Source organism: Nelusetta ayraudi, unplaced genomic scaffold (genome assembly GCF_046127955.1).
Source record: "Nelusetta ayraudi isolate G7.1 ecotype Tasmania unplaced genomic scaffold, CSIRO-AGI_Nayr_v1 ptg000031l, whole genome shotgun sequence".
NCBI lineage: Eukaryota > Metazoa > Chordata > Actinopteri > Tetraodontiformes > Monacanthidae > Nelusetta > Nelusetta ayraudi.
This window is the reverse complement of record NW_027466081.1, coordinates 1,665,067-1,687,440: the sequence shown is the minus strand read 5'-3', so window position 1 is coordinate 1,687,440 and position 22,374 is coordinate 1,665,067. Positions and strand designations below refer to the sequence as shown.

Here is a 22,374-nt window from a genome sequence, read left to right as displayed (position 1 = left end):
ACCAGCCGTTTGTTGCTCATTAGTCCAGTAACTTCCTCAAGATTAAATGAGTCATCCAAGCACCTGATCAATACAAACGCATGCATTGTGCAATGCTGTGCACTGGGCAAAGAACTGAACGTTTCGTTAGGGACGCTTCAATTAAAAGGGCCATGCATACATACTTAGAAACAGGTCTTGAAGGGAAAGGGATTAAGCAGGTGTTTTTGACGACTTTCAGTTTTTCAAACTAGTCCCCAACATGTCGAGTATCATGCATTTCATCCCCAATTTGTGCAATTTGCCGGCGCACCGCCGACCTGTGTAGCCCATGAACTTTCCAGGGATCTCCTGGTTGCAGCAGCGGCTGCAGAAGATCTGGCCGCAGAGCCTGCAGTGGTGGCGCCGTCGGAAGGTGGTGAACTTCTCGTTGCAGTCGTAGCACTCCTTGCACTGGCTGTCCGGCATCCAATACTGCTTCAGATCGCTGTCCTTGGATTGGAGGGGACATAACACGACACAAACTGCTTTACAAGCTCGCAGGTGTCACAACTCACTCGTGTTTTTTTCGTTCACAGCATCCGCAGGGACAAACGGCCTCGTCAGATTTGCAGTGCGTACCTGGCTCTTCCCCTCCATTATCTCCTTCAACCTCTTCAGTGCAGTGCGTAGTTGCACCGCCGTGCGAGGATCGTGATTGCTGAGAGAGGCATCAGACTTCCTGCTGCCGTCTATTATCAAGCACAAGGGGGAGAAAAAAAAGCCCAGACAATTCAGAGTGAGTCTGGCACAGCGCCGCCGGTTCGACGCCGACCGGCAAAAATGTGATTTTGCAGCTCAGTGCTCTCGGTTCTTGGCTGCACCGAAAAAATAACAACAAGAAGCCGAGCTAGAGCAGGTCCAGATACGCATCTGTAAAGTCATCACAGGGAGAGCTGGAGGGATCTTGCAAGCCCTTCCCTTAATGCAGTGAAAGTGATCAGGGACAATCCCCAACATCCACTGCAAGATCTTCTACATGAGGCTGAACTGAAGGCCAAAACCAACAGACTGAGGAATCCCAACCTTTACACTGCAGTCAGGCTTCATCATGATGTTGTTAATATCATGCAAATAAAAAAACAATGTTAAAAAGAGATGGATGTGAGCATCATGTATAATAATACCCCTGGCTTTGTTGCATCCATCTTCTTTCAGCTTACTATTTTTAATTAAGTTTTTTAGTTTTTTAATGTGAGCTAAGATTGTAGAGGAGACATGACGGCAGTATGATAAAGTCAAAGTCAAGTCAAGTCAAGTGCTGTGCTGCCTGCCATCTGTGCATCTGCATGCGTGAGGATAAAGAAAGCCCCACAGTAGATAGCGTTGCATTGTCCTATGTGATACCACTTAAAACAGACCCTTCTGTTTTGGTTTGCCATCATCAACATGATATTGTTGAATACTATTTAATCTCACCCCAATTTAAAGCACACCTACATGTCATCCAAGGCCCCGGTTGACATTTTCTGACCCAAATAACCAATTAAAGTTTCAAAAGACTCACTCAATAGAAGAAAAAAAAAGGTAAAAAGAAAAAGAGTTGAGGCCTCTAAATAGGTGTGTTGCCTATTTTGATTGCTATTTTTACACTTAAAATAATTTAGCAAAGATAATTGGTATAGCCACACACTCTAAAACTATACATAGTACATGGCAGGGAATCTTTTATATGCTTAATAATGTTGTGAGAACCAAACTGTATCATGTTTACCCGAGGCTGTGGAAGGCCTCCGCAGTTGGTCGATGGGTTGTTTTCGAGGCATTTTCGAGTGGGTGTTTTGAAGCGAGTGGGATGGACTGGAGGACCAGCTCCTCCTCTCTGACTGCGGGGATGGTGAGGAACCATCTGGCTTCTCTGGAAGAGTTGAAAGGGAACGTGCATCCTCTGCACACACGCACACGCACACGCACACGCACACACACACGCACACACACACGCACACACACACGCACACACACACACACACACACACACACACACACACACACAGAGTCAGAATAGGAGACAAATAAACACAGAAAATACTCGTTTGGCTTTAAGTGAGACCGAAATCCTTTTCATTATTTCCTTAAAATCCTACTTTATTTAGTTTATGGGGTTTGTATTTGTGTATTTGTATATGTAGTCTCATAAAATATAAGTATTCTGTAGATAAGGTAAAGTGAAAAGGAGAAAAACACGTCATTACACTGCTATTTATGCTGTTTTTTCATAGATTTCAGTGGTTTTATGAGTACGAAATGTTAAAGTGAGATGCAAGAGAAGCTGAGGGGAGAAGAGTGAGATGAGACTAAAAACATCTGCATCATGTGGCTCGTAGTTTTTCCTGCACTGGTGCAGGCAAGAATCTTTATCACATGACCTCACATGACTGTGTTCAATTAACTGCCCAAACTTGAGTGTCGTACTGAGATTGACACATACGTAACTCTGCTTGGATAGTGACACAATTCTTATAATGTTGTCATGTTAACTTCAGAAACTGATCTTAATTCCTGAATTTTAATGTTATTTTTGTTCGATCTAGTATTCTGCTCAAATACATAATCCAGTCCTATCTGCACCGCCATATTTCTAGGGGAGCCCGGTGTGGACAATCCAGCCCGCATGACAACACTTTTCGCAGTTAGGGTGAATGTCTTCAAATAAACCAAAGAAGAAGAAGAAGGTGGATGAGATATCCAGCTGTGTGTGCGCAGGCCACCGTAGTTCACTGGCAAATTTGGGAGAGGGAGGAGAATGAAAGAGAGCAACAGTCTGAAATGGAACCACTTGATGTCGCTGTTTCTTATCAAAGTCTCCATATATTGCCTTTATATTACCTTTAAATATAAAAACAGGTGAGCTGGATCGTCCGTACTAGGCTGCCTTACAAACGATAGCGCCGATGGAAACGGCAGTGTGAGATGGCGACTCCCTGTGACCAAGACCCTGGCTATAAAAGAACCTTTCTAAAAGTAGGAAAAACTATTTTTAATTGACGGTGATTATGCACTTAAAATTTAATGTGCGTAAATTTAATGTTAAATATTTAATAACCTATTTACTGCTTCACCGAAGCAGTTAGATACGATTTCCACCCGTAGCATAACAAAATCACACGAACCGCGCCACTGTCCAAGCGGCCTTGAATTTTGTGTTGACTAAAAGCTATTGTGTGCGTGTGTTCCCGACCTCTGTTGCTAAAGCGGAATAGGTTGACAAATGAGCTGTATGCTGAACGAAGAGGAGGCTCGTCCAACTCCGGGGTCAGAGGTTTGAAGTGGGTCAGATGAGAAGGGCTGGCAGGTGAGAGGACATGTGGCTCCTTGTTCCAGTCAGGCGAAGATGGAGATGAGGCCTGTTGACCAGGACCACCAGTAGCCATGTCACTGCCTCCCCTGCTGCAGAAACAAGAAATAGATGTGAGAAATATCAAACCAACAATATGGTTGGCGGTGCAGTACAAAGCACTGCCGCCTCACAGCGAGAAAGTTTGATCGCCGGAGCCTTTCTGTATTGCGTCTACATGTTATCCACTCGTGTCTTTGGAAATTTGGCCACGGTTGTAACTGTGAGTGTGAATGTTTGATTGTTTTTCTAGGTGGCCCTGCAATAAACTGACAACGTATCTTGCATTCAGCTAAAATCAGCTGGCACAGGCTCCTACACCCCTATGACCCTAAGTACAAGAGAAGTAGTTAATAAGCCATGACACTGCTAAACTTTAACTTGTATCATCCAGAATTACTAACTAACTGTATTCCCATAATTGGCATGCGTACAAGATCAGGAATAAGGCAACAGTGAATTTCAGCGTCGGTAAGAAATAAACCCCCAAGCATTTTTTTTTTTTCAAACGTCTGCTTTGTAACAATATGAACAGCCGATTGATTTCTGTTTACACGGCAGCGCAAAATGAAACTGGGATTCAACAATAGAACCATTCCAAGTTCAGTTTGCAATAGAGTGGCAGATTTTTATTTATTACTTCTTGTTGTTGTTGTTGCTGTTGCTGGGGAAAAAAAAACAACCATAATCCTCCATGTCGAACAAGTGTGTTTTTGTAGTTTCTAGCCAGGAAAACTGGACTAGGGAACTAACACTGCACACCTCAGATTATTCTGGACAGCATGTGATCAGTTGTAACACTAGTGGTTGTTTCCTTCCGCTATCAAAGCTCTCGTGTTTCAGTGCTAACATTAAATGCAGTTTCATCGTTGTCGAAACGTTTACACGCAGTGGCAGCTGTTGAAACACGCCGTTGAATGCAAATCGTAGTAGGTCTTCCCGAAACATCATTCACCACTGTTACCAAAACAGCGTAGCAACAGAGAAATAACTGATTAATAATGGATTGACGTTGTCAACGTTGTTAACTGCAAAACTAGAGACGCCAAATTGTAGTTATTATTATAGTTTAAACTACTTAACGCTTAAACTAAACTACAACTCACAGTGTCAATGAGCAAAGCGACGGCTAAACTTATCGTCCGCAATGTTACATTCCTGTTACAACTAAACACTGCCATTTGACCAGCCGAAAAAAAATTATATATATATATATATATATTAGTTTATACATCAAATATGAAAAGTAGGCTCGAAGATCACAGCGCATGACATTTTCCTGTGTTTAGCAAATAGCAGAAGTAACGCCATTCCAAGTCAAATGACAAGCACGTCATGTGATCATAATCAGCTGAAACGGGACCTCGCTGAATGAGTTAAACGGTTTTCCCTGGTCACATATCTCACGACACGCTCACACCCGCAAAAACTCACTTGTTTGTTTGTACTTCTGTACAAACACCCGAGTGCACACACGTTTGTCAACACCAACAGACTAAATATTCCGTTGAAGAGAATATCGACTCAGTGAAGTATGGACTAGCAAGCAACAGTGTCTTATTCATCTCTGCACACCTTGTGGCCAAAGACAACGATACTGCCCGAACAGCTACGTGTTTTGTAAGAGGAAACATAACAGTGGTCAACTTACGAGGCGGTGTGAGGCAAGGCTTGTCCGCTACCTGCACGTAGAGCTTACAGTGGCATATCCAAACATGCTATCTATCGATAAGCTCTCGAGCTAATCATCTAAAGTAGTATTTATAAGTGTGTCTTTCACTGAAAACTAACTGCTATTTCCCTACTGAAGAAAATTCCGAATGCCCGTTGTATGTGTGTGATGGAGAATCACACAAATTCAGAGAGCTCGCCGCAGACGTTTAAAGAAAACACACGATAATAACCGCTGTTGTCAACTACTTCCGCCTTTCGTGACGTTTGTGTACATGATTCGCACCAACACGCAGGAACACGCCTACTAAAATACACGGAAACCGAAAATGTAAAGAAAAAAAAAAACATGCATTAGCGGCCGTTTTAACCGATCAAATTAGATCTTTACTGAGCAAACCGATGTAGTTTTCCATCGCTTATTATTTTTATTCTACGGTCCACACAAACTGTTGACAGCACAAGTACATACTTGGGGTTTTGAGGCTAACTCCGCCCACTTCCGGCTTACGTCATTTTCCCCCACCGACGGAGGCCGATGTGTATTAACATTAAAAATGAGCGACGAGTTATTTAGCACATATAGCAATTCCACACAAGGGAAACATTTGGGAAACATTTTGAACATGGATATGTTAAATAAAAACAAAACAAAACAAAACAGTCATTAATCAAACTTGATATCAAACGGAATTCCACCTTGTCTGTTTTTGTCTGTAATTAAACAGAATTCAATCATTATTGAGAAAGACCATGCAATGAGGCTGCACAGCCACATCAACAACAAACAAACAAACAAACTTTTTACAAACTAGAAAAATACTGTATGTAAGCAGGGGATGTTAACCAGATTATAAAATGCTGCTCTGAGATTAAAAAGAAGCAAATGCACGTTGCTATCCGATGAAACTCAGTATTTGGGACATAGCGCATATGCTAATGGAGTTCACACTGTGGAAGCCAAGATAACAGCTGTTGTTGACCCTCCCACTAATATAACTGTTTCCTCCCCAATCTCTACACATCGCTGTCCTTTTTACAGTATCTGCTGAGGATAGATGTGGTTTGGACCTGGAGGGAATGTCAAGAGGAATCCTTCAAGGGAGATGAAGGGATGAAGAGAATACAAGGAGGATGTGACAGCTTGGAAGCAAAAGCATTCAGATTCCTTTTTTGTTAGAGAATCACTCCACACTCACACATACAGGCTTGTCCCCAACTAAAATGCTGATGTTAGGTCTGCCTTTGTGGAAACACAGAGTTTATCATGGCACACACACCAAGCTCAGAAGTTTTGTGCTCATTGGGAATGGACAGGTCAGGAGGAGATACAGTATATTTACCAAAATAGGAAGAGCCAAGTGTTGTTCCTGATATTCCTGATATGTTCCTGAAATGGAATAAAAGGAAAAATCACTTTTAAATTGTGTCATTTTAATTTGACAAGAGATGATTGAAAAACGATCTCACTTTTACCACAAATATAGTTAGTTACATAACTCATGCTGTTGCATTTCATGTCACCACTTTCCTCACTATTGGCAAATATTCACACTTGTCAGTTTCAACTAAAAAAAGAATGTCCCTATTGTTCTTCCTGGTAAAAATATGCATTAAGAGATAATAGAGTATTGAAAGAAAAACATCCTTCAGCCGCCAATACCAATATAGAGGGTACAACTGGTCAGTAATTTGCCTAGTAGGACTTTTTCAGTGATGATTCAGGGATCTGCTCTATGCTCAGGATCTAGACGTTTGGCATCAATGCAAGGGTTTTAAATCCCTGCTCATTGAATTAACAGCTAAAGGGGGATCTAGCATCCCTTTGATAGAGGTTTATATATTGGGCTTCTGGTTCTGCATTTTGAATTCACCATTGCCGAAAGGATACGAGCTCCCGCACATTTTACAGCATGAGCAGCAAGGTAAGAACATGTTTGTGTAAAAATTCAACCCTTTCAAGTATGAGTGAAATATGCTGGTTAATTTAACCAGTGTGTACTGACCTCTTGCCAAAGATAATTCAAAATGCAAAATTCTACCTGTTTATCCAGTGACACAGTGCTGTAAATGATTGTGATTCATGTAGTGCATAACAAATGAATACATACACTATGAACAAAAATCATTTAATTTCTCAGCATTGACATTTAATAATTTTCATTTTTCATTACCTGCACATTCAAAAATGTCATTGCATCAATGTTAATGACCTAAATGTGTCATATAATAGGAAACTATGACAAAACTCTGCATGAAACAAATCATGAGAAACAAAATACAAGGCCTGCTGCCTCCGAAGAGAGAGAGAGAAAGACAGACTCTTATATATCTGTTTTCCTGCCTGTCAAACTCTGGTAGGAAAATCAATAAGCCGAGGCTTGACAGTATCTACAAAGATGATGCAATGGACAGTGAGCACGGTGAAATGTGACAATTATGAACAATCACAATGTCATGATTTTCTAATTTTGACTCCAGAGCCCTGTTTGCTTTTGTTTTAATTTCCCACCTGCATTCAGATCATTTTCTATGAGGACAGAGATTTCCAGGGCCGCTCCCATGAGTGTGAAGCCGACTGCGCTGACATGCACACCCACTTCAACCGCTGCAACTCCATCAAAGTGGAGAGTGGCTGCTGGGTGTTGTATGAGAAACCAAACTATAATGGCTACCAGTATGTTTTAACCAGGGGAGAGTATCCAGACTACCAGCACTGGATGGGCTACAATGACACCATCCGCTCTTGTCGCACGTTCTCTTATGTAAGTACAGTAAATACTTGACAATTTTACTTCATGTTTTGTCAGTTGATTTGTACTTGTATTGTAACTTGAACATATCTATCTTCATCTTAAAAAAACAAAATAATTATCAATATGGTCATTTAGGGTCAATATTGTGTTTTATTTTCCCTGTACATCACCAGATAAGCGAGGGGCCTTATTGTATGCGCATCTATGAGCAGCCTGACTTTCAAGGCCAGATGATGGAATTCAGCGACGACTGTGAGTCGGTGCAAGATTTTTTCCGCAGCCACGACATCTACTCCTGCAATGTCTTGGACGGCTACTGGACCCTCTACGAGCACTCCAACTACCATGGTCGCCAGTACTTCATGAGGCCTGGAGAGTACCGCAAGTTCAGTGACTGGGGGGCCACCTGCGCCACCACTGGGTCCTTTCGCAGAATTACAGATTTTTAGTGGAATCTTCCATCTTTATTTTTTTTTTTTGGTTTATTTTGCTTTTGGGTAAAGACTGTTCATTTTTTGTCTTCTTTAAAAAGTCAAATATCAGTGGAATTGGGAAATGTTATCAAACAAAGTAGTTAAATCATTACTTATTTGGCTATGATTGGAAACCAGAGCAAAACAATGACATTGTTTGTCATGACAAATAAATTACATTCTTGTGAAACTTTTTTTTGTGTTCGTTAACAGGCAATTTGCTGCAACTGATTTAACTTAATTAACTAATCATTTGACCATTACTATGCAGCTAAAAATAATGTAATTGGTTTATTTAAAGAAATACAGAACTCTATTACCACAAGCAGATTACTAAAGTCTCAATTATTAAAGAGTGCACACACGTACAGACATACTTATGTACTGCAATAATAATAAATAAGCCAACACAACTGCTCACATTGATAGTAATTGTAATTTTGATTTCTTCATTTTTTTAGTGGAAAAAAAACCCCCAAATAAAAACCCAAAACACATATTTTCTAACATACCGCATTCATGTATGTAGAGCTCAATTAAATAGTTGCAAAACTTTTTCAAAACTTTTTTTTTTACATAGTACTTTCTATTTAGGTGGGATATAGCAATTATCCAAAGCAACTTGCTTTGAGATGCCAGATGGCTATATGTAAGAGGCAAAGGAGCTATCAAATATTCAATTCAATTCAATTCAATTCAATTATATGTATATCTAAGTATGGTCTATCAGACATTCACTGCTGTAAACCCAGGATGTAAAAAAAAAATGTTTTTCTTTTTTTACGAGTGCATATTGACCATTTTCCCAAAAATTTTGTTTGAGGAACATTAAAGCTGACTGAACTGCTTAGAAGAGTGGAGCCTTTTTTTTGTTTTGTTTTTAGCATTACCAGGAATGTGGCAGTATATTTTTTTACGTGTGGAATTTGTTCCTTTTTGCAAAGAAAGGTGGAAAAGATGATTCACAGGTTCAGAAAAATATGAAGCAGCATTTACTAACCGTTTGTTGTCAATAAACAGGATAATCATCATCTGGCAAATGAAATCTATATAGTTTTCTCTTACCATGTAATTGGAGAATAAGGTAATGCAGACCTGGAAGGGGGAAAATAATATACAGTATAATTACAAAAGACAATAGGGCATTAGCAACAGCACATGACTCGATTCTGCTCCTCCTCTTGTATACACTCACTTTAATATACCTTAATTACGACTCTAGCCACTGTCGCCAAATTAATCATCATAAAAAACATGGAATTTATGATTCATTTGTCTGTGATTATTTGTGTGGGGTGTGTCACATCACACTAGTCTCTATATGTCTTATGCAAGTGAAGGCCAGACATTCCGATACATTTTCCAATATGACTGAAGTCCGCTGAGGTCCTACCATCCAGCAGTAAGATTCTGCAACACGACTGCCATGACCTGGCTCATGGTCACGACAAAAAATGAGATGAAACCATGGCAGATATTTCAAGTTATACTTAATATCTTTATATACCAACAAACCTGAAGGTCCAGTGTGTAAGAAATTTAAGGAAGCCCGGTTGACAGGACATTTTGTATTTAGGGCCACTGTCAGGTGGGCTCCCTTATAAAATTGCAATGCCAGATGGCAGCTAACTTGGAGCAAGGCCCTTATAGCTCTGTGTATATTCTTATATGACAACCGTTCTAAAACCAAATTACATTTATTGTACTTCGAGTATACACTTTTATTAACGTATTTATGGGCAGTATGTTAAGCTTTTACCAATACGAAAATCATAAATCAAGCCAGATTTTACAGGTGGGAAGCTGTAAAACTTGGACATGCTCACCAAACCTTCTCTCATGACACTTCATGGGCATCACACCTACCTTCTTAACCCGATCAGGGTGAACAAACAACACCAGGCACCCAACCTTAAGGAGAACAAACAAACAACAAACAAAAATCATACGGCTAATGACAAAGCGTGTCTGCTAATTGGTAAAGGGGAATGGGACGTCTGCTACAATATCATAGCCTTGATATGTCGCATGTCCAAACAGTAAGATTGCAGGTGCAATGCTCACCTCATCAGGTGATGGTTTGAACATTTTCATGAACAAAGAAACGTAAGAGGGTTGTGATTTGTATAAACCATAACTGGACCAACTCCAGTCCATACATGCACCTCTAAGTGTATGAGGGCCCAAATCAAAGCCGGGGTCACCTTCTCTATTGGGGAGCAGTTGAGCTGGTGTGAATTAAACTTCTTAGAGAATCAATAAAGGGGTGTGTCAACGCCTTCCCTACCTGAAGCAGGACTTCATCAATCATCATCAAGCTGCAGTGCAACCAAAAATAGGCACAGCACATAGTAGTGTCTTAATGTTTTTGGATGCCTTCATGCTTAACTTCATGCTTCCAGCAAACTCGGTTAGGGCTGCAACGGCTGTTGATGAATTCATACAGAAAGCACAATAGAACCCGACCAGCCCCATGAACCCCATCAGTTCCTTTTGGAGATGGGGGTGGGGTATCTCCAGGTATCTCCAAGTATCTCCTGGTATCTCCAGGTATCTCCAGGTATCTCCAACCTTCCGGCCGAGATACGTTGCCGTTGCCGTGGCAGACTCACACTTTGCCACACTGACAGCGAGATGCACCCAAGCAGGGTGGGTGAACAGAGCCCGGACAGTTCAACAGCACAACCCTCGAGACCTCCTGCCACCAGATTCATGATGAGGTGCTGCAATGTCACAGGGGCTTGCAAAGTTTCCCTCATTTCAGTTTTAACAAAACCTGCTTTGTGCAACAAGCCCATGGGAAATTAATGTTTTATTTATTTATTTATTTTTAAAAAGTCATTAATCCATCAAATCATTTGACTTATTAACATTTAAATAAAGTAAAAAAATATTTTCCAACTTAGTTCCTGGGAAATCTTAAATTGTGACAAAATGTACCATAATGAAGGACACTTGGATGTGTGTTTCCCAAAACCGCTGTAATTTTACTATACTTTCCCTCTGCAGCAGCAAACTGGTCTTTGACAAACTGTATCATTCTATGTTAATATTTTATAATGTCAGAGTGCCTTGGTTTTGTTCAGAGAGCCATCGATTTAAGAACAAACATGGTGCTGTAAATAAAATAATATATTTGACCAGGAGGAAGTATAGAGGATGAATGGATGGATGAAGTGATGGATGGATGGATGGATGAACGCTAGTGTACTCAAGAGTAGGCTCGCCTGATATATCAGTTTGGGTCAGTGTGGTTGCGAGGCATGCCGCCAGTAGATGGCAGTAGCAGCCTGGTAATGTGGATAACTGACTCTAATTCTACGCTCTTTTTCATTTTAAATGTAAATTCATAATTTGGTTGGACTTTCTGTCTCATCAGAACCACGACTAAAGTTATGTCGTTGTTACAAATTCACACTTCCCTGAAAGAACACATGAAAATTCCTCCTAAAATCACAGTTAAACTTGATAACTGACAACGACACACCGCCCTGTTGTATAAGGCACTAATTTTAAGGCTAATTTCTGAAGGATATTTCCTTTAGAAAAATCTCTATCTCTACTGGTGGTAGAAAGGTTTACACAATGCTATCATTCATGGATTCACTTGGTAAAATACATGCGTCAAGCGTCAAACAAGCATCACTTGACTTTGCACCGATTTCTGAGTTAACTAACATTTCTCCTGACAAATTACATATTAAGGTGAAAATAAGACAAGCAAAATCGGACACAATGTAGTTACAGCAGTAATGAAGTCCTTCCTCATACAGTTTCCGATAAGTTTATGGATATGTGAAAGTTATGCTAATATATATATTGCTAATGCTAATGCTAATATATATATTAGTTATACATACATATATGTATATATATATATGTATATGTATGTATGTATGTATGTATGTATACATATATATATATATATATATATATATATATATATATATATATATATATATATATATATATATATATATATATATATATATATATATATATATATATATATATATATATATATATATATATATATAGGAAGCATATATATCTGTGTGTATATATTTACATACAGTTTTTTTCCCCCACTCCAGCACCAGGACACCTACAGCATCAGCTGTAGCTTCCACAGCGAGAATTTGATATTTGATTGCTCAAATATGCAGGAACACTTCAACATGACTGACCTAAACCTCTGGAATGTGAGAGATGACTCGAGGACGGTGTGCGATCATTCCATTTAGAAGGGGAACCGGACGACATAAGGCCGGAGAGCACAGAGTCGGTTCTGTGTCTGCATCATAAAACAGTAAAGATGCATTGACATGTTTTTTTGTGCATGGTAGCTGTGGTTTACTGTCCAATTAGATTTAAAGAATACTATTTTAATTTTTTTAATGTAAATTATACCTTTTTTTTTTTTACTGGGGGGACTGTCTTGTCTGACTTGTGTAACATAGTGCCTGCTAGTTAGTTCTTCTCTTATAAGCATACAACACAGTGCTGTTGTTCCCCATATGTTGCCACTGATGTTATCTACAATCCAAGACTTTATCAATATAATAATCATGAACAATGACAAAGTAAGTAGGAACCCAGTCTATGAGGCAGGCACCTTAAAAGCAATGCACACGCCTAATCTCAAAGTCATGTTTTCAGCACACATTTTAATAAAAAAAAAAAAAATTATATATACTAAAACAGGAAGTTACTCAAAACTGGGAAGGCTTAAATAATAAATAATTAGACATGCCTGAAAAAAAAGCTACCTATTATCTTTGGAGTAAACTCTTCCTCTCCTAAAAGTCTATTTTTTTAAACCTACAAATCATAATAAAATCTGAAAAGCTCTGAATGCCTGGGTGAAAACGCATCCACATTTCGCACAGTGCAGTTGTGCAGTAGCTTCCTGCTCCGCTGTGGAACATATTTAATGGAAAAAGGGATCTTCTATATTGTTCCACAGTCATTGTCCACTAGATGTGTGGATACCATACTAGTCTTTTCCTTTGTCTATGTACGTCAAACCACTAAACCATTTAATTATTTATCTTTTTTTTTAAAAGAAAAAACTAAAAACAAATCCATATTTCTGACCATAATGTTGTGCTCCAACAAAAAAGGTAAACATGTGCCAGGAGCATTCAATTATAACGAAAAGAAAATTTAAATAACAATACTTTGCTTGTCAAAAGGTTGTATAAAAAGGCCTGAAAACATGGGGAATCTCTCCAACAGAGACCATGGGCAAGGTAAGCACTGTTTTCCTCTCTGCTGTCATTTAGTGATGTTGTGTAATAATAATAATAATAATAATAATAATAATAATAGTAATAATAATAATAATAATAATGATAATAATAATAATAATAATAATAATAATAATAACAGTCATGTAGTTAAAAAAGTGTCAAATAAGACGTTTACAGTGGTTAACAATGTTAATGTAACTTAACAAACCCATATGTTAACATACACATATTTACTTTTTCACCAGATTATCTTTTACGAGGACAAGAACTTCCAGGGTCGGAGCTATGAGTGCAGTAATGACTGCACAGATCTTCACTCATATTTCAGCCGCTGCAACTCCATCCGAGTGGAGAGTGGCTGCTTCATGATTTATGAGCGACCCAACTTCATGGGCCACCAGTACTTCATGAGGAGGGGAGAGTACCCGGACTACCAGAGGTGGATGGGCTTCAGTAGCTGCATCCGTTCATGTCGGATGATTCCAGCGGTAAGTGGAATATATATGGAGACGAAGGAAAGGCAAAAATATTTGTGGCTACCTCTGCATAGCTGGTGCTTTAAGGTTTACATTCAATACAGCACATTTTGTAACAAACATACAACGGAATAAAGCATGATGTTACTTAACAGGAATACTCCAAAGTACTTTGTTAACTGTCTGTTTTTTTTTGTCATTCTGCCAGTATCGTGGTTCCTACCGGTTGCGCATCTTTGAGAAGCCTGACTTTAGCGGCCACATGATGGAGTTCATGGATGATTGTCCCTGTGTGTCTGACCGTTTCCACCACCGCCATGTTTACTCCTGTAATGTTATGAATGGATACTGGATCTTCTACGAGTACCCGAACTACAGAGGCAGACAGTACTTCCTGAGAACTGGGGAGTACAGGAGGTATCGCGACTGGTGTGCTACCTGTGCCATTGTCGGGTCCTTCAGAAGGGTCACTGAATTTTAGCTGTTCAAGAACGTCACTAATCACCTTCCAACATTATTTATTAAAGATGGCAAATTTTTAACTTCCTTTGTGAATGTGTGTTTTTAATTAATTTGTAAAAGGCATTAAAAAAGTGAGAGAGTGTTGAGAAAAACAAGTGTTTAACAAGTGTGGCTAAGAGACTCTGCACAACTTCATGTTAATGTGTTTTTTGTATTTACTTTTTATTCTAAAACTGCACTTTCTGACTGAAACAAAGCAAATAAATCATTATTTGATTTCTTTAGTAACTTTTTTCTGGCTGTGCCAAAGTAACTTCTTTTGATTTCTTCTTTTTTGAAAGATGTTTACAAAGGGATTTTGTGAATTATTTGAAAAAGATGATATTTGATACATGACAGTTGAAATATGCATTAAAGAATACACCACCTTAAAACAAACCACGTGAATTAAGGATGATTTATTCAAAGAAGCCAGAAATACCTAATAAGAATTAAGTTAATTATTGGGATGAATAGCCATTATTTTAAATGCTGCCTGTTTTGTCTGAATATGGAGTAGCATAGAAACACACTGTTTTCAGGCAATGTAAACTAAAATGACAAATTAAGCATAATGGTAATAAATTGGGATTTACTGTAATTATAGAAGAACTGGACCATGAACCTGAGTGCAGGAGAGGTCATGATAAAAAAATGGAAAGGATAATTAAAAACATGTCGAATGACAATTTTCAAAAAGATAGATAAAAAAACATTATTGGCACCTCTGTCGGTGTGTATGTCAATAAGATTTACAAAAGAAAAAATGTCTTAAAAAAAAAACCCTAAATGATTTTAAACTACCATACCAAAATTAACATGCTACATACCTTCTCAGCTGATGAGTCTAAGACATGCGTCTATATATCGTTATATTGTCATAATTTAGATTTCTAAATGTTTTAATCACCTCAAATGCAAGATGAATGTGTATACATACAAAATATCCATAAGATTTATTTCAAAGGTTCATCAGTCTGTGGATATACCCCACTATTGGAAAGAGAGGTTCAGTCCATAAACAATAAAATGAAATACCTAAAAGGTTCTTGCAGAATGCCACAAACATTCTTTTCTGACTAGTAGAGCCAATGGCATTTTATTAGCATTTTTTTTTTTTTTGCTGTCACAAATAAATCCTGGCTGGGGTTAGGGGCTGGTTGCCACTGTCTCCTAGAATTATGTCTTTTGTCTTCATATTTTGACCAGCTAAAAATAAACCAGATTTATGGAGGTATGAATTTTGTTCTGATTTGTAAGATTAATTATTCAACAAATAATCTGTTTTTATTAAGCAAAATATTTTTCAAGATGGCCAAAGTAAGAACACGAGACAAGAACTACCTGTTCAACTGCTTACTACGTCTTATATTAAAGAAATGTACTCATTTAATAATAACTAATTATTAGTTAAAAGGGAAAATGGCAATATACTTACAACACTAATGATAGTGTTCATCATATTTATTTTTTTCAAATGTTTGTAAAAATGTTCTCACTGCGTCAGTGCCATATTTGTCAGTGATAACTACACCATATGTGGAGAACGTTCTGACAGTGAATGGGGCACACAAAAAGGTTAAGCTTATGGGAAACAATACAGATTGCTGCTGCCAGAAATGTATGGATGGGACACCATTGTTGCGCATTTATAGGTCCGGTTCAGCAAAAGTCATACTGCTAATTCATCAGCTTTGCACATTTGAATAACAACACATTGTTGCCCCTGGGACTTTGTATAAAAAGGCGCGGGTGACCTGAAACAGGCACAGCGAGTTCAACCGTCAACAACCAAGAACAACCAAAACCACCAACATGGGCAAGGTAAGTGGAATTAAAAAATACTGTTACCTATACTAAAAAAAAAAAAGTAAATGCAGTATTTAAAAAAAAAAAAAAAAACAACTTCCTAAATTCCTAAATTTGTCTCATCCATATCTTCCGTTTCAGATCATCTTCTACGAGGACAGGAACTTCCAGGGTCGCTCCTATGAGTGCATGAGCGACTGCTCCGACATGTCCTCCTACCTGAGCAGGTGCCAGTCCTGCAGGGTGGAGAGCGGCTGTTTCATGGTGTACGAGCGCCCCAGCTTCATGGGAATGCAGTTCTTCCTCAAGAGGGGAGAGTACCACGACATGCAGCGCATGATGAGCATGGGAATGATGTTTGACACCATCAGGTCCTGCAGACTGATCCCCCATGTAAGAGACCATCCATTTTCACAGGACGTACAATATGACGTGCTCCCAGAAGTGTGCTAACGAGCTGCGCTCACGCTTTCTCCTCATGTGTGATACAGCACCGTGGCCAGTTCAGGATGAGGATCTACGAGAGGGAGAACCTCAGCGGCCAGATGAATGAGCTGATGGACGACTGCGAAAACATCATGGAGCGCTTCCGCATGTCCGACTGCCAGTCCTGCAACGTGATGGACGGCCACTGGCTGATGTACGAGCAGCCCAACTTCAGAGGCAGGATGATGTACCTGAGGCCCGGAGAGTACAGGAGCTTCAGGGAGCTGGGCATGAGCGGCATGAGGTTCATGAGCATGAGACGCATCACTGACATGTGCTAGATATATGTATTTGACTTGAGTAAATAAAGATGATATGTGAATCATACCAACGTTCAGTGGTTTCTTTTGAGTGGCAAACCTTTAGTAACCTTTCAAACAAACAAAATAAAGATAAAACACAATCAAAATCAGTTTAGCATCAGCTTGTAAAACACTCACGTTCTAGTGAGTCATGAGACCACTTTGACATGGTCTCGGTCTTGTTTTGACCACAACACTCTTTAGTCTTGCACTTAAAGGTCCAGTGTGTAGAATTTGGCCTGATTTATGATTTTTATATTGGTAAAAGCTTAATATACTGTTCATGAAAACATTTTTAAAAGTGTGTACGCGCAGTACAATAAAAGTAATTTGGTTTTCCTAACTATAGAACGGTTGTTCTATATATATGACAGTATACATATATCAAGGATCTTGCTCCTAATTAGCTGCCATCTTGTAGCGCCATATTTGTAGAGAAGCATGTGTGGGCAGTAAAACTGCCTGACAGCATGTTTCTTACTTAGGCTAAATGCTCTTGTCCTCAAATAAACCAACGAAGAAGAAGGTGGACGAGTTATCCCAGTCTGTGTGCACTGGCAAGCTCAGGAGAAGGGAGGGGAGCGAAAGAGCGCTGCAATCTAAAATGCAAACACTTGATGTCGCCGTTTCTTCTCAAAATCTCCAAATATTACTCACTTAACTTTTAAAGGGGATTTCAAAAACCAGGTAAGGCATCCTGGTGCAACATGCATATGATGCAACAGAACCAACAATTAAAGTTGGCTAGGTTTATTTTTGTGAAACATTTCATCGAATCGATTAATGTAGCCCCTAACCGTAAGGAGGACCTTTTCAAAGTACTGGCATATATCAAAATGCGTGCCTTGGAATAGCGCGATGATATCACTTTACAATAAATGGAGCAGTATCCGATAAGATCCTGAAAAAAAATAGGAACCATTGGGTTCAACTGTCTCAGATTGGAGCGTGTGTGAACCATTGGGTTTATCATAAGCATATTGAATTGTCATCCTGCTTTTACACATATGTATTAGAATCATTGCTCATAAACACTGCCACTCATCATCAAAGGAACCAGTGTCCTTTTTACACAACTACATGTTTTTTTAAAACTGTAAATGGTAAATTATTCTTCTTTTCTATTTCTTATTCTAATTATGTGGCCTTCAAAACAACAACATACATCAAACTATCTACAATAATAAGATCTAATCCACAATAGAAAGATTTATTATGGATCACGTTTCAGGTCGCAGTCCCCAGGTCCCGAGCTTGATAGTGCCCAATGGACAGTTACCAAACACAAGAGATACGCTTTTGCTAAAAAGATGTGTTTGAATGAGGAGGTCCCATCCACAGGTGGTATTTCTGATAGGTGCGACTACCTGATACATTTCACCAGCCAAACAGGAATGGCTTCATAAGAGAAAGAGAACTACTGTACATGTTGGCAAAGATTGCACAACAACTTGTATGGTGGATTCTTCAGGTTGCAGCAGTGAAGTGTGGATGTTGAAGGAATCCTCGCTGACGCCGACTTGATTGTATAAAAACAGGTTTATTACAAAGAAGTCAGGCATCAATCAGGCGACCGGTCCGCCTGAGGAGGTCGTGTGTCCAGATGCGCACAAGCTCTCGCGATCTCTCAGAGAGTAGTTAGAACATCACCTTCTTATACACACAGGTCTCGTCATCATGCACATTTCCATATAAGGAGGACAAAGAGACAATTGTAAAACAGAAGGCGAAAGGATGGGAAAGTTACTGGCCAACGTTGGAATGTGTGTTATCTAGACAGTCTTCCTAGGGAGTTGAGATGAAGCCTTCCAAGGGAAGTAACCTAATGCAGGTGCTGCGCTAACGAGGGGTCTGTTCGTCTTATCAGGCAAGAAGCCTGCAGGAGTATAGGGCCAAAGCTTCAGACACTACACTTGCAACAAGCTCATGTATCTTGTATGCTATCAAATTGGAATTTAAAATAAACTAATTAGACTCTAAGTTAATCTGTTGTCAGTGGTCCCACAATGGAAAAACAGTAACTGGAGGGAATATATTTCCCCCATCTCTTACAAATGGTCTTAAAACTTGAAGGCTCTGCATATATTTTTTTTACCATTACAGTTAAAATCTACATGCAACACTGATGTCAGCCTAAAAATTTCTTTTAATTTTTTTTTTTTTTTACATTATACTATATTTATTTTAAAACACAGGCAAGGATGGAGAAGTAGACAGACGGTCATAGAACAGCTGGGGAACCAACCACTCCCTAGTATGGCACAGGGGTACAGTACTTATTCCAAAAAATGAAAATAAAATAAAATAAATACCCAATCACACTTCTAAATCAAAGACCACGCTAAAAAATTGTTCTGCTCGCAATTGAAAATCTTGAAGCTCACGGTTACAAAGCGAACTGTTTCATAGTCCTTTTCTTTACTTTCATTCTTCATCAGTTTTTAATACGTTGTCGCGAGGCTGTTATTTTTCAAAATTACTCACAAAGCCAACTTCTTTCGGTAAGTTTTACCACTGAAACTATGAGTCAGATTTCGTCTTCCTACACAATTTATACTCATCAATTTATCATTGTTATCAGGGTTTAGATTTGCATTGAGGGGACAGCCTTCAGAATACTAGTATTTTCCCATTGTTTGCTGCTGCCCATTCAGTCCACACTAAAAGCCTGCTGCAGCTTTCACCCCTGGTTTATTCTCAAATAGACAAGGTAAAACTTTCTGCTTGAATTTTTTTTTCTCTTTTTGAATTCTTTAGGGTTGTATAACGGCTGAGTAACAAGAGAGAAACATTTGGAAGTGGCCCTCTGACTCATCTAATCATCAGGAGACTGTCAAACTGATTAGTCTGAATAACTTTCAAGAAGCCTACATGATTTGTAGGTATGCATCTGTTTGATTGGGAGCTGGCTAAAATTATGAATACACAATAAAAGTTTACGTTAATCACCGGCAGCTTGTTATAGTTATGAAACAAATTAATGAGAGTGCGAGTTTAGCTGTGAAAATTCTTCAGCTCAGTCCAGGGAAAACAAATGACAGAGATATTCAATTACAAGAAAATTCCATGCCTTTATTTAAATCCAGTGTTTCATACTACTGATTCAATAACAGGAATCCATGATGCGCCTCATGCTCATGAACCTCATGCCACTCATGCCCTGGTCCCTGAAGCTCCTGTACTCTCCGGGCCTCAGGTAGATCATCTTGCCTCTGTACTGGGGCTGCTCGTACATCAGCCAGTGGCCGTCCATCACGTTGCAGGACTGGCAGTCGGACATGCGGTAGCGGTCCATCATGTTGTCGCAATCGTCCATCAGCTCATTCATCTGACCGCCGAAGTTCTCCCTCTCGTAGATCCTCACCCTGAACTGGCCACGGTGCTGAGCCAAAAAGGGAAAGAAAACGCAACACCATTTGTTAACCCTCACGATTGTGCGTTGTTCAATGCCACAAGTGTTTCTCAAATGCTACACACACGTTAGCGTGGGTTCAAAATTAGAAACCTACCATGGGGATCATGCGGCAAGACCTGATACAATCACTCATGCCCATGCGCTGGTAGTCTGAGTACTCTCCCCTCCTGACAAAGAACTGGTTTCCCATGTAGTTGGTGCGATCGTAGACCATGAAGCAGCCGCTCTCCACCCTGCAGGAATGGCACCTGCTCAGGTAGGAGGACATGTCGGCGCAGTCGCTGCTGGTCTCATAGGAACGACCCTGGAAGTTCCTGTCCTCATAGAAGATGATCTGGAGAAAAAAAAGGAAAACGGTGATTTTGACAACAAACGACAAAACAAGAAAAATCTGAAATGTTGAAAACTACATTTTTTAAACCAGATGTTGCTTTATAAATTTTATCTTAATGTCAAATATCACGGTTAAAAAGGTGGAAGAATCGTTCTACACACCTTGCCCATGGTCATGGTGACAGTTGCAACTGTTTGGGAAAAATGACTGTAACATTTTCTTGATGGTGCTCTGTTGCTTTTATACCTGACCTGCCACCCAAAGGATACATGACCTCATTGTTTAAACTCCTGACAGAGCAACATGGAGCAGAGGCCCCTGTGTACAATTGAGAGTGACCTTCAAAAGATTGTGATTTGCGGGGGTTGCATTTGTTAGAAGAGGCCCCACTTTGCATTGTCTTTGCTGCATAACAACAGAGACCATGTTTTTCAATAGCAAACCTTCCTGTAGCAACTAATTACATGGGTCATTTATTTCCCAAATGTTTTATCAATATTATTATTTGTATGTATTTTTTAAATAAAGTATTTCATGTGTGTTTTTCTGTCATGCAGAATTTGTAATTATGCAAATTGCCCCAATGTGGGATTAATAAAGGTGTTCTATTCTATCTACAAACAGCAGAAAACATTTAATAGGTTCACAAACACAATATACTGGATTGTCTGGTTTGTAAATAACACTGTCCAAAAAGTAAAGGTGTTGCCATATTTTTTGTATTAACCCAATACATGAATGTTAAATTAAAAAAAATAAATTTCAATACTTAAATAATAACCAATCGATTGATTTTAAAGGTATTTTAATAGATTACAAATTCACTTCACCAATGTTTAATGTAAATCTAAAACGGCATCTCTAATCTCCCAATGAAATCTAAAAAAGTAAATTCTAGAAATGTTCCCTTTGGGACTTTGCAAAGCACGTAACACTCCATTGATATCTCTCCCATGTTAATGACAGCACCCACATGAGTAGTTATTCACTTCTAAATATGTGGAAGATTCAATAAAACACCCATTTCAGCCAGGAGGCAATAAGAACTATTTACAATACTTTGTAATTGCACATCCCTGCATCTTTGCTTTAAAAAAGGGTCAACTCATTTGAAAGTCATTGCACGGTCAGCACTGGAGAAAAAAAAGAAAAGCTTATTTCCTTGAAAAATAAAGAAGGTTGAGCGTGGGACAATAACTTGTCAAGAACACAACGGTTCACAAAGAAAAACAAAAATGCGAAAAAATAAGGTTGTGGTTTTTAGGATCAGGGACAGCAGTAAATACATTAGCACAATAAGTGAAGGATTTGAAGTGATATAAGTGATGAGTAAAGCCAAATAGGGAACATTAGAGAAGAAACAGTGGACAAAAGCTAAGGTTTTATGAGTTATACGTACTGAGGGGTGATTCTACAACTTTGTTTAGGTATTGAAACTCATGACATGATAATTTAGACTTGTCTCCAACCTTTGGTCCAATCACTTTGTCTGACTATTGTGACTATTGTACTCGGTGGAAAATTTCTGTAGTGGAGATTAGAAATTG

General features: G+C 39.0%; 5 protein-coding genes across 11 annotated transcripts in view; 3 read left to right on the top strand and 2 right to left on the bottom strand.

Annotated features, from left to right (window-relative positions):
* Positions 1-5,470, bottom strand: part of pikfyve (phosphoinositide kinase, FYVE finger containing) — a 29,377-nt gene extending 23,907 nt beyond the window's left edge. For 4 of the 6 annotated variants that reach the window (XM_076030816.1, XM_076030818.1, XM_076030820.1 and 1 more), the window contains exons 1-5: positions 5,004-5,469; positions 3,197-3,405; positions 1,733-1,906; positions 601-710; positions 300-471 (exon numbers count right to left, since the gene is read on the bottom strand). In XM_076030816.1, the coding sequence (XP_075886931.1) occupies positions 300-471; positions 601-710; positions 1,733-1,906; positions 3,197-3,389 (649 nt within the window). In that variant the 5' untranslated portion in view covers positions 3,390-3,405; positions 5,004-5,469. Of the gene's footprint in view, positions 1-299; positions 472-600; positions 711-1,732; positions 1,907-3,196; positions 3,406-5,003 lie in introns of all 6 variants that reach the window. The other 2 variants (XM_076030819.1, XM_076030817.1) reach the window with 2 other exon arrangements.
* LOC142891355 (gamma-crystallin M2-like) lies at positions 3,627-8,445 on the top strand. Of its 2 annotated transcripts, XM_076030822.1 has the most exons (3): positions 3,627-3,823; positions 7,546-7,788; positions 7,953-8,445. In XM_076030822.1, exons 2-3 carry the CDS (start codon positions 7,612-7,614, stop codon positions 8,226-8,228), a joined length of 453 nt encoding a protein of 150 aa, XP_075886937.1. In that variant the 5' UTR covers positions 3,627-3,823; positions 7,546-7,611; the 3' UTR covers positions 8,229-8,445. The 2 variants fall into 2 exon arrangements, with proteins under 2 accessions (XP_075886937.1, XP_075886938.1); XM_076030823.1 differs by lacking the exon at positions 3,627-3,823 and having other exon boundaries at positions 7,347-7,788.
* A 5,050-nt stretch (positions 8,446-13,495) lies between these two features.
* On the top strand, positions 13,496-14,824 carry LOC142891552 (gamma-crystallin M2-like). Its single transcript, XM_076031192.1, has 3 exons — positions 13,496-13,504; positions 13,750-13,992; positions 14,189-14,824. The coding sequence occupies exons 1-3, from the start codon at positions 13,496-13,498 to the stop codon at positions 14,459-14,461; spliced, it is 525 nt and encodes a 174-aa protein (XP_075887307.1). The 3' UTR covers positions 14,462-14,824.
* A 1,402-nt stretch (positions 14,825-16,226) lies between these two features.
* On the top strand, positions 16,227-17,103 carry LOC142891353 (gamma-crystallin M1-like). Its single transcript, XM_076030814.1, has 3 exons — positions 16,227-16,305; positions 16,432-16,683; positions 16,782-17,103. The coding sequence occupies exons 1-3, from the start codon at positions 16,297-16,299 to the stop codon at positions 17,055-17,057; spliced, it is 537 nt and encodes a 178-aa protein (XP_075886929.1). The 5' UTR covers positions 16,227-16,296; the 3' UTR covers positions 17,058-17,103.
* A 3,026-nt stretch (positions 17,104-20,129) lies between these two features.
* On the bottom strand, positions 20,130-21,073 carry LOC142891348 (gamma-crystallin M3-like). Its single transcript, XM_076030808.1, has 3 exons — positions 20,989-21,073; positions 20,588-20,827; positions 20,130-20,460 (listed from the first exon to the last, which is right to left on the bottom strand). The coding sequence occupies exons 1-3, from the start codon at positions 21,001-21,003 to the stop codon at positions 20,182-20,184; spliced, it is 534 nt and encodes a 177-aa protein (XP_075886923.1). The 5' UTR covers positions 21,004-21,073; the 3' UTR covers positions 20,130-20,181.
* Positions 21,074-22,374: the final 1,301 nt, after the last annotated feature.

Bases quoted from the DNA above. Each gene is read 5' to 3' on its own strand.
- LOC142891353 (XM_076030814.1), top strand. The intron at 16,684-16,781 runs GTAAGAGACCAT...TGTGTGATACAG, and splicing joins CCTGCAGACTGATCCCCCAT to CACCGTGGCCAGTTCAGGAT.
- LOC142891355 (XM_076030822.1), top strand. From the start codon at position 7,612: ATGCACACCCACTTCAACCGCTGCAACTCCATCAAAGTGGAGAGTGGC. The intron at 7,789-7,952 runs GTAAGTACAGTA...GTACATCACCAG, and splicing joins CTTGTCGCACGTTCTCTTAT to ATAAGCGAGGGGCCTTATTG.
- LOC142891348 (XM_076030808.1), bottom strand. The intron at 20,461-20,587 runs GTAGGTTTCTAA...TTTTTGGCTCAG, and splicing joins CTTGCCGCATGATCCCCATG to CACCGTGGCCAGTTCAGGGT.
- LOC142891552 (XM_076031192.1), top strand. The intron at 13,993-14,188 runs GTAAGTGGAATA...TCATTCTGCCAG, and splicing joins CATGTCGGATGATTCCAGCG to TATCGTGGTTCCTACCGGTT.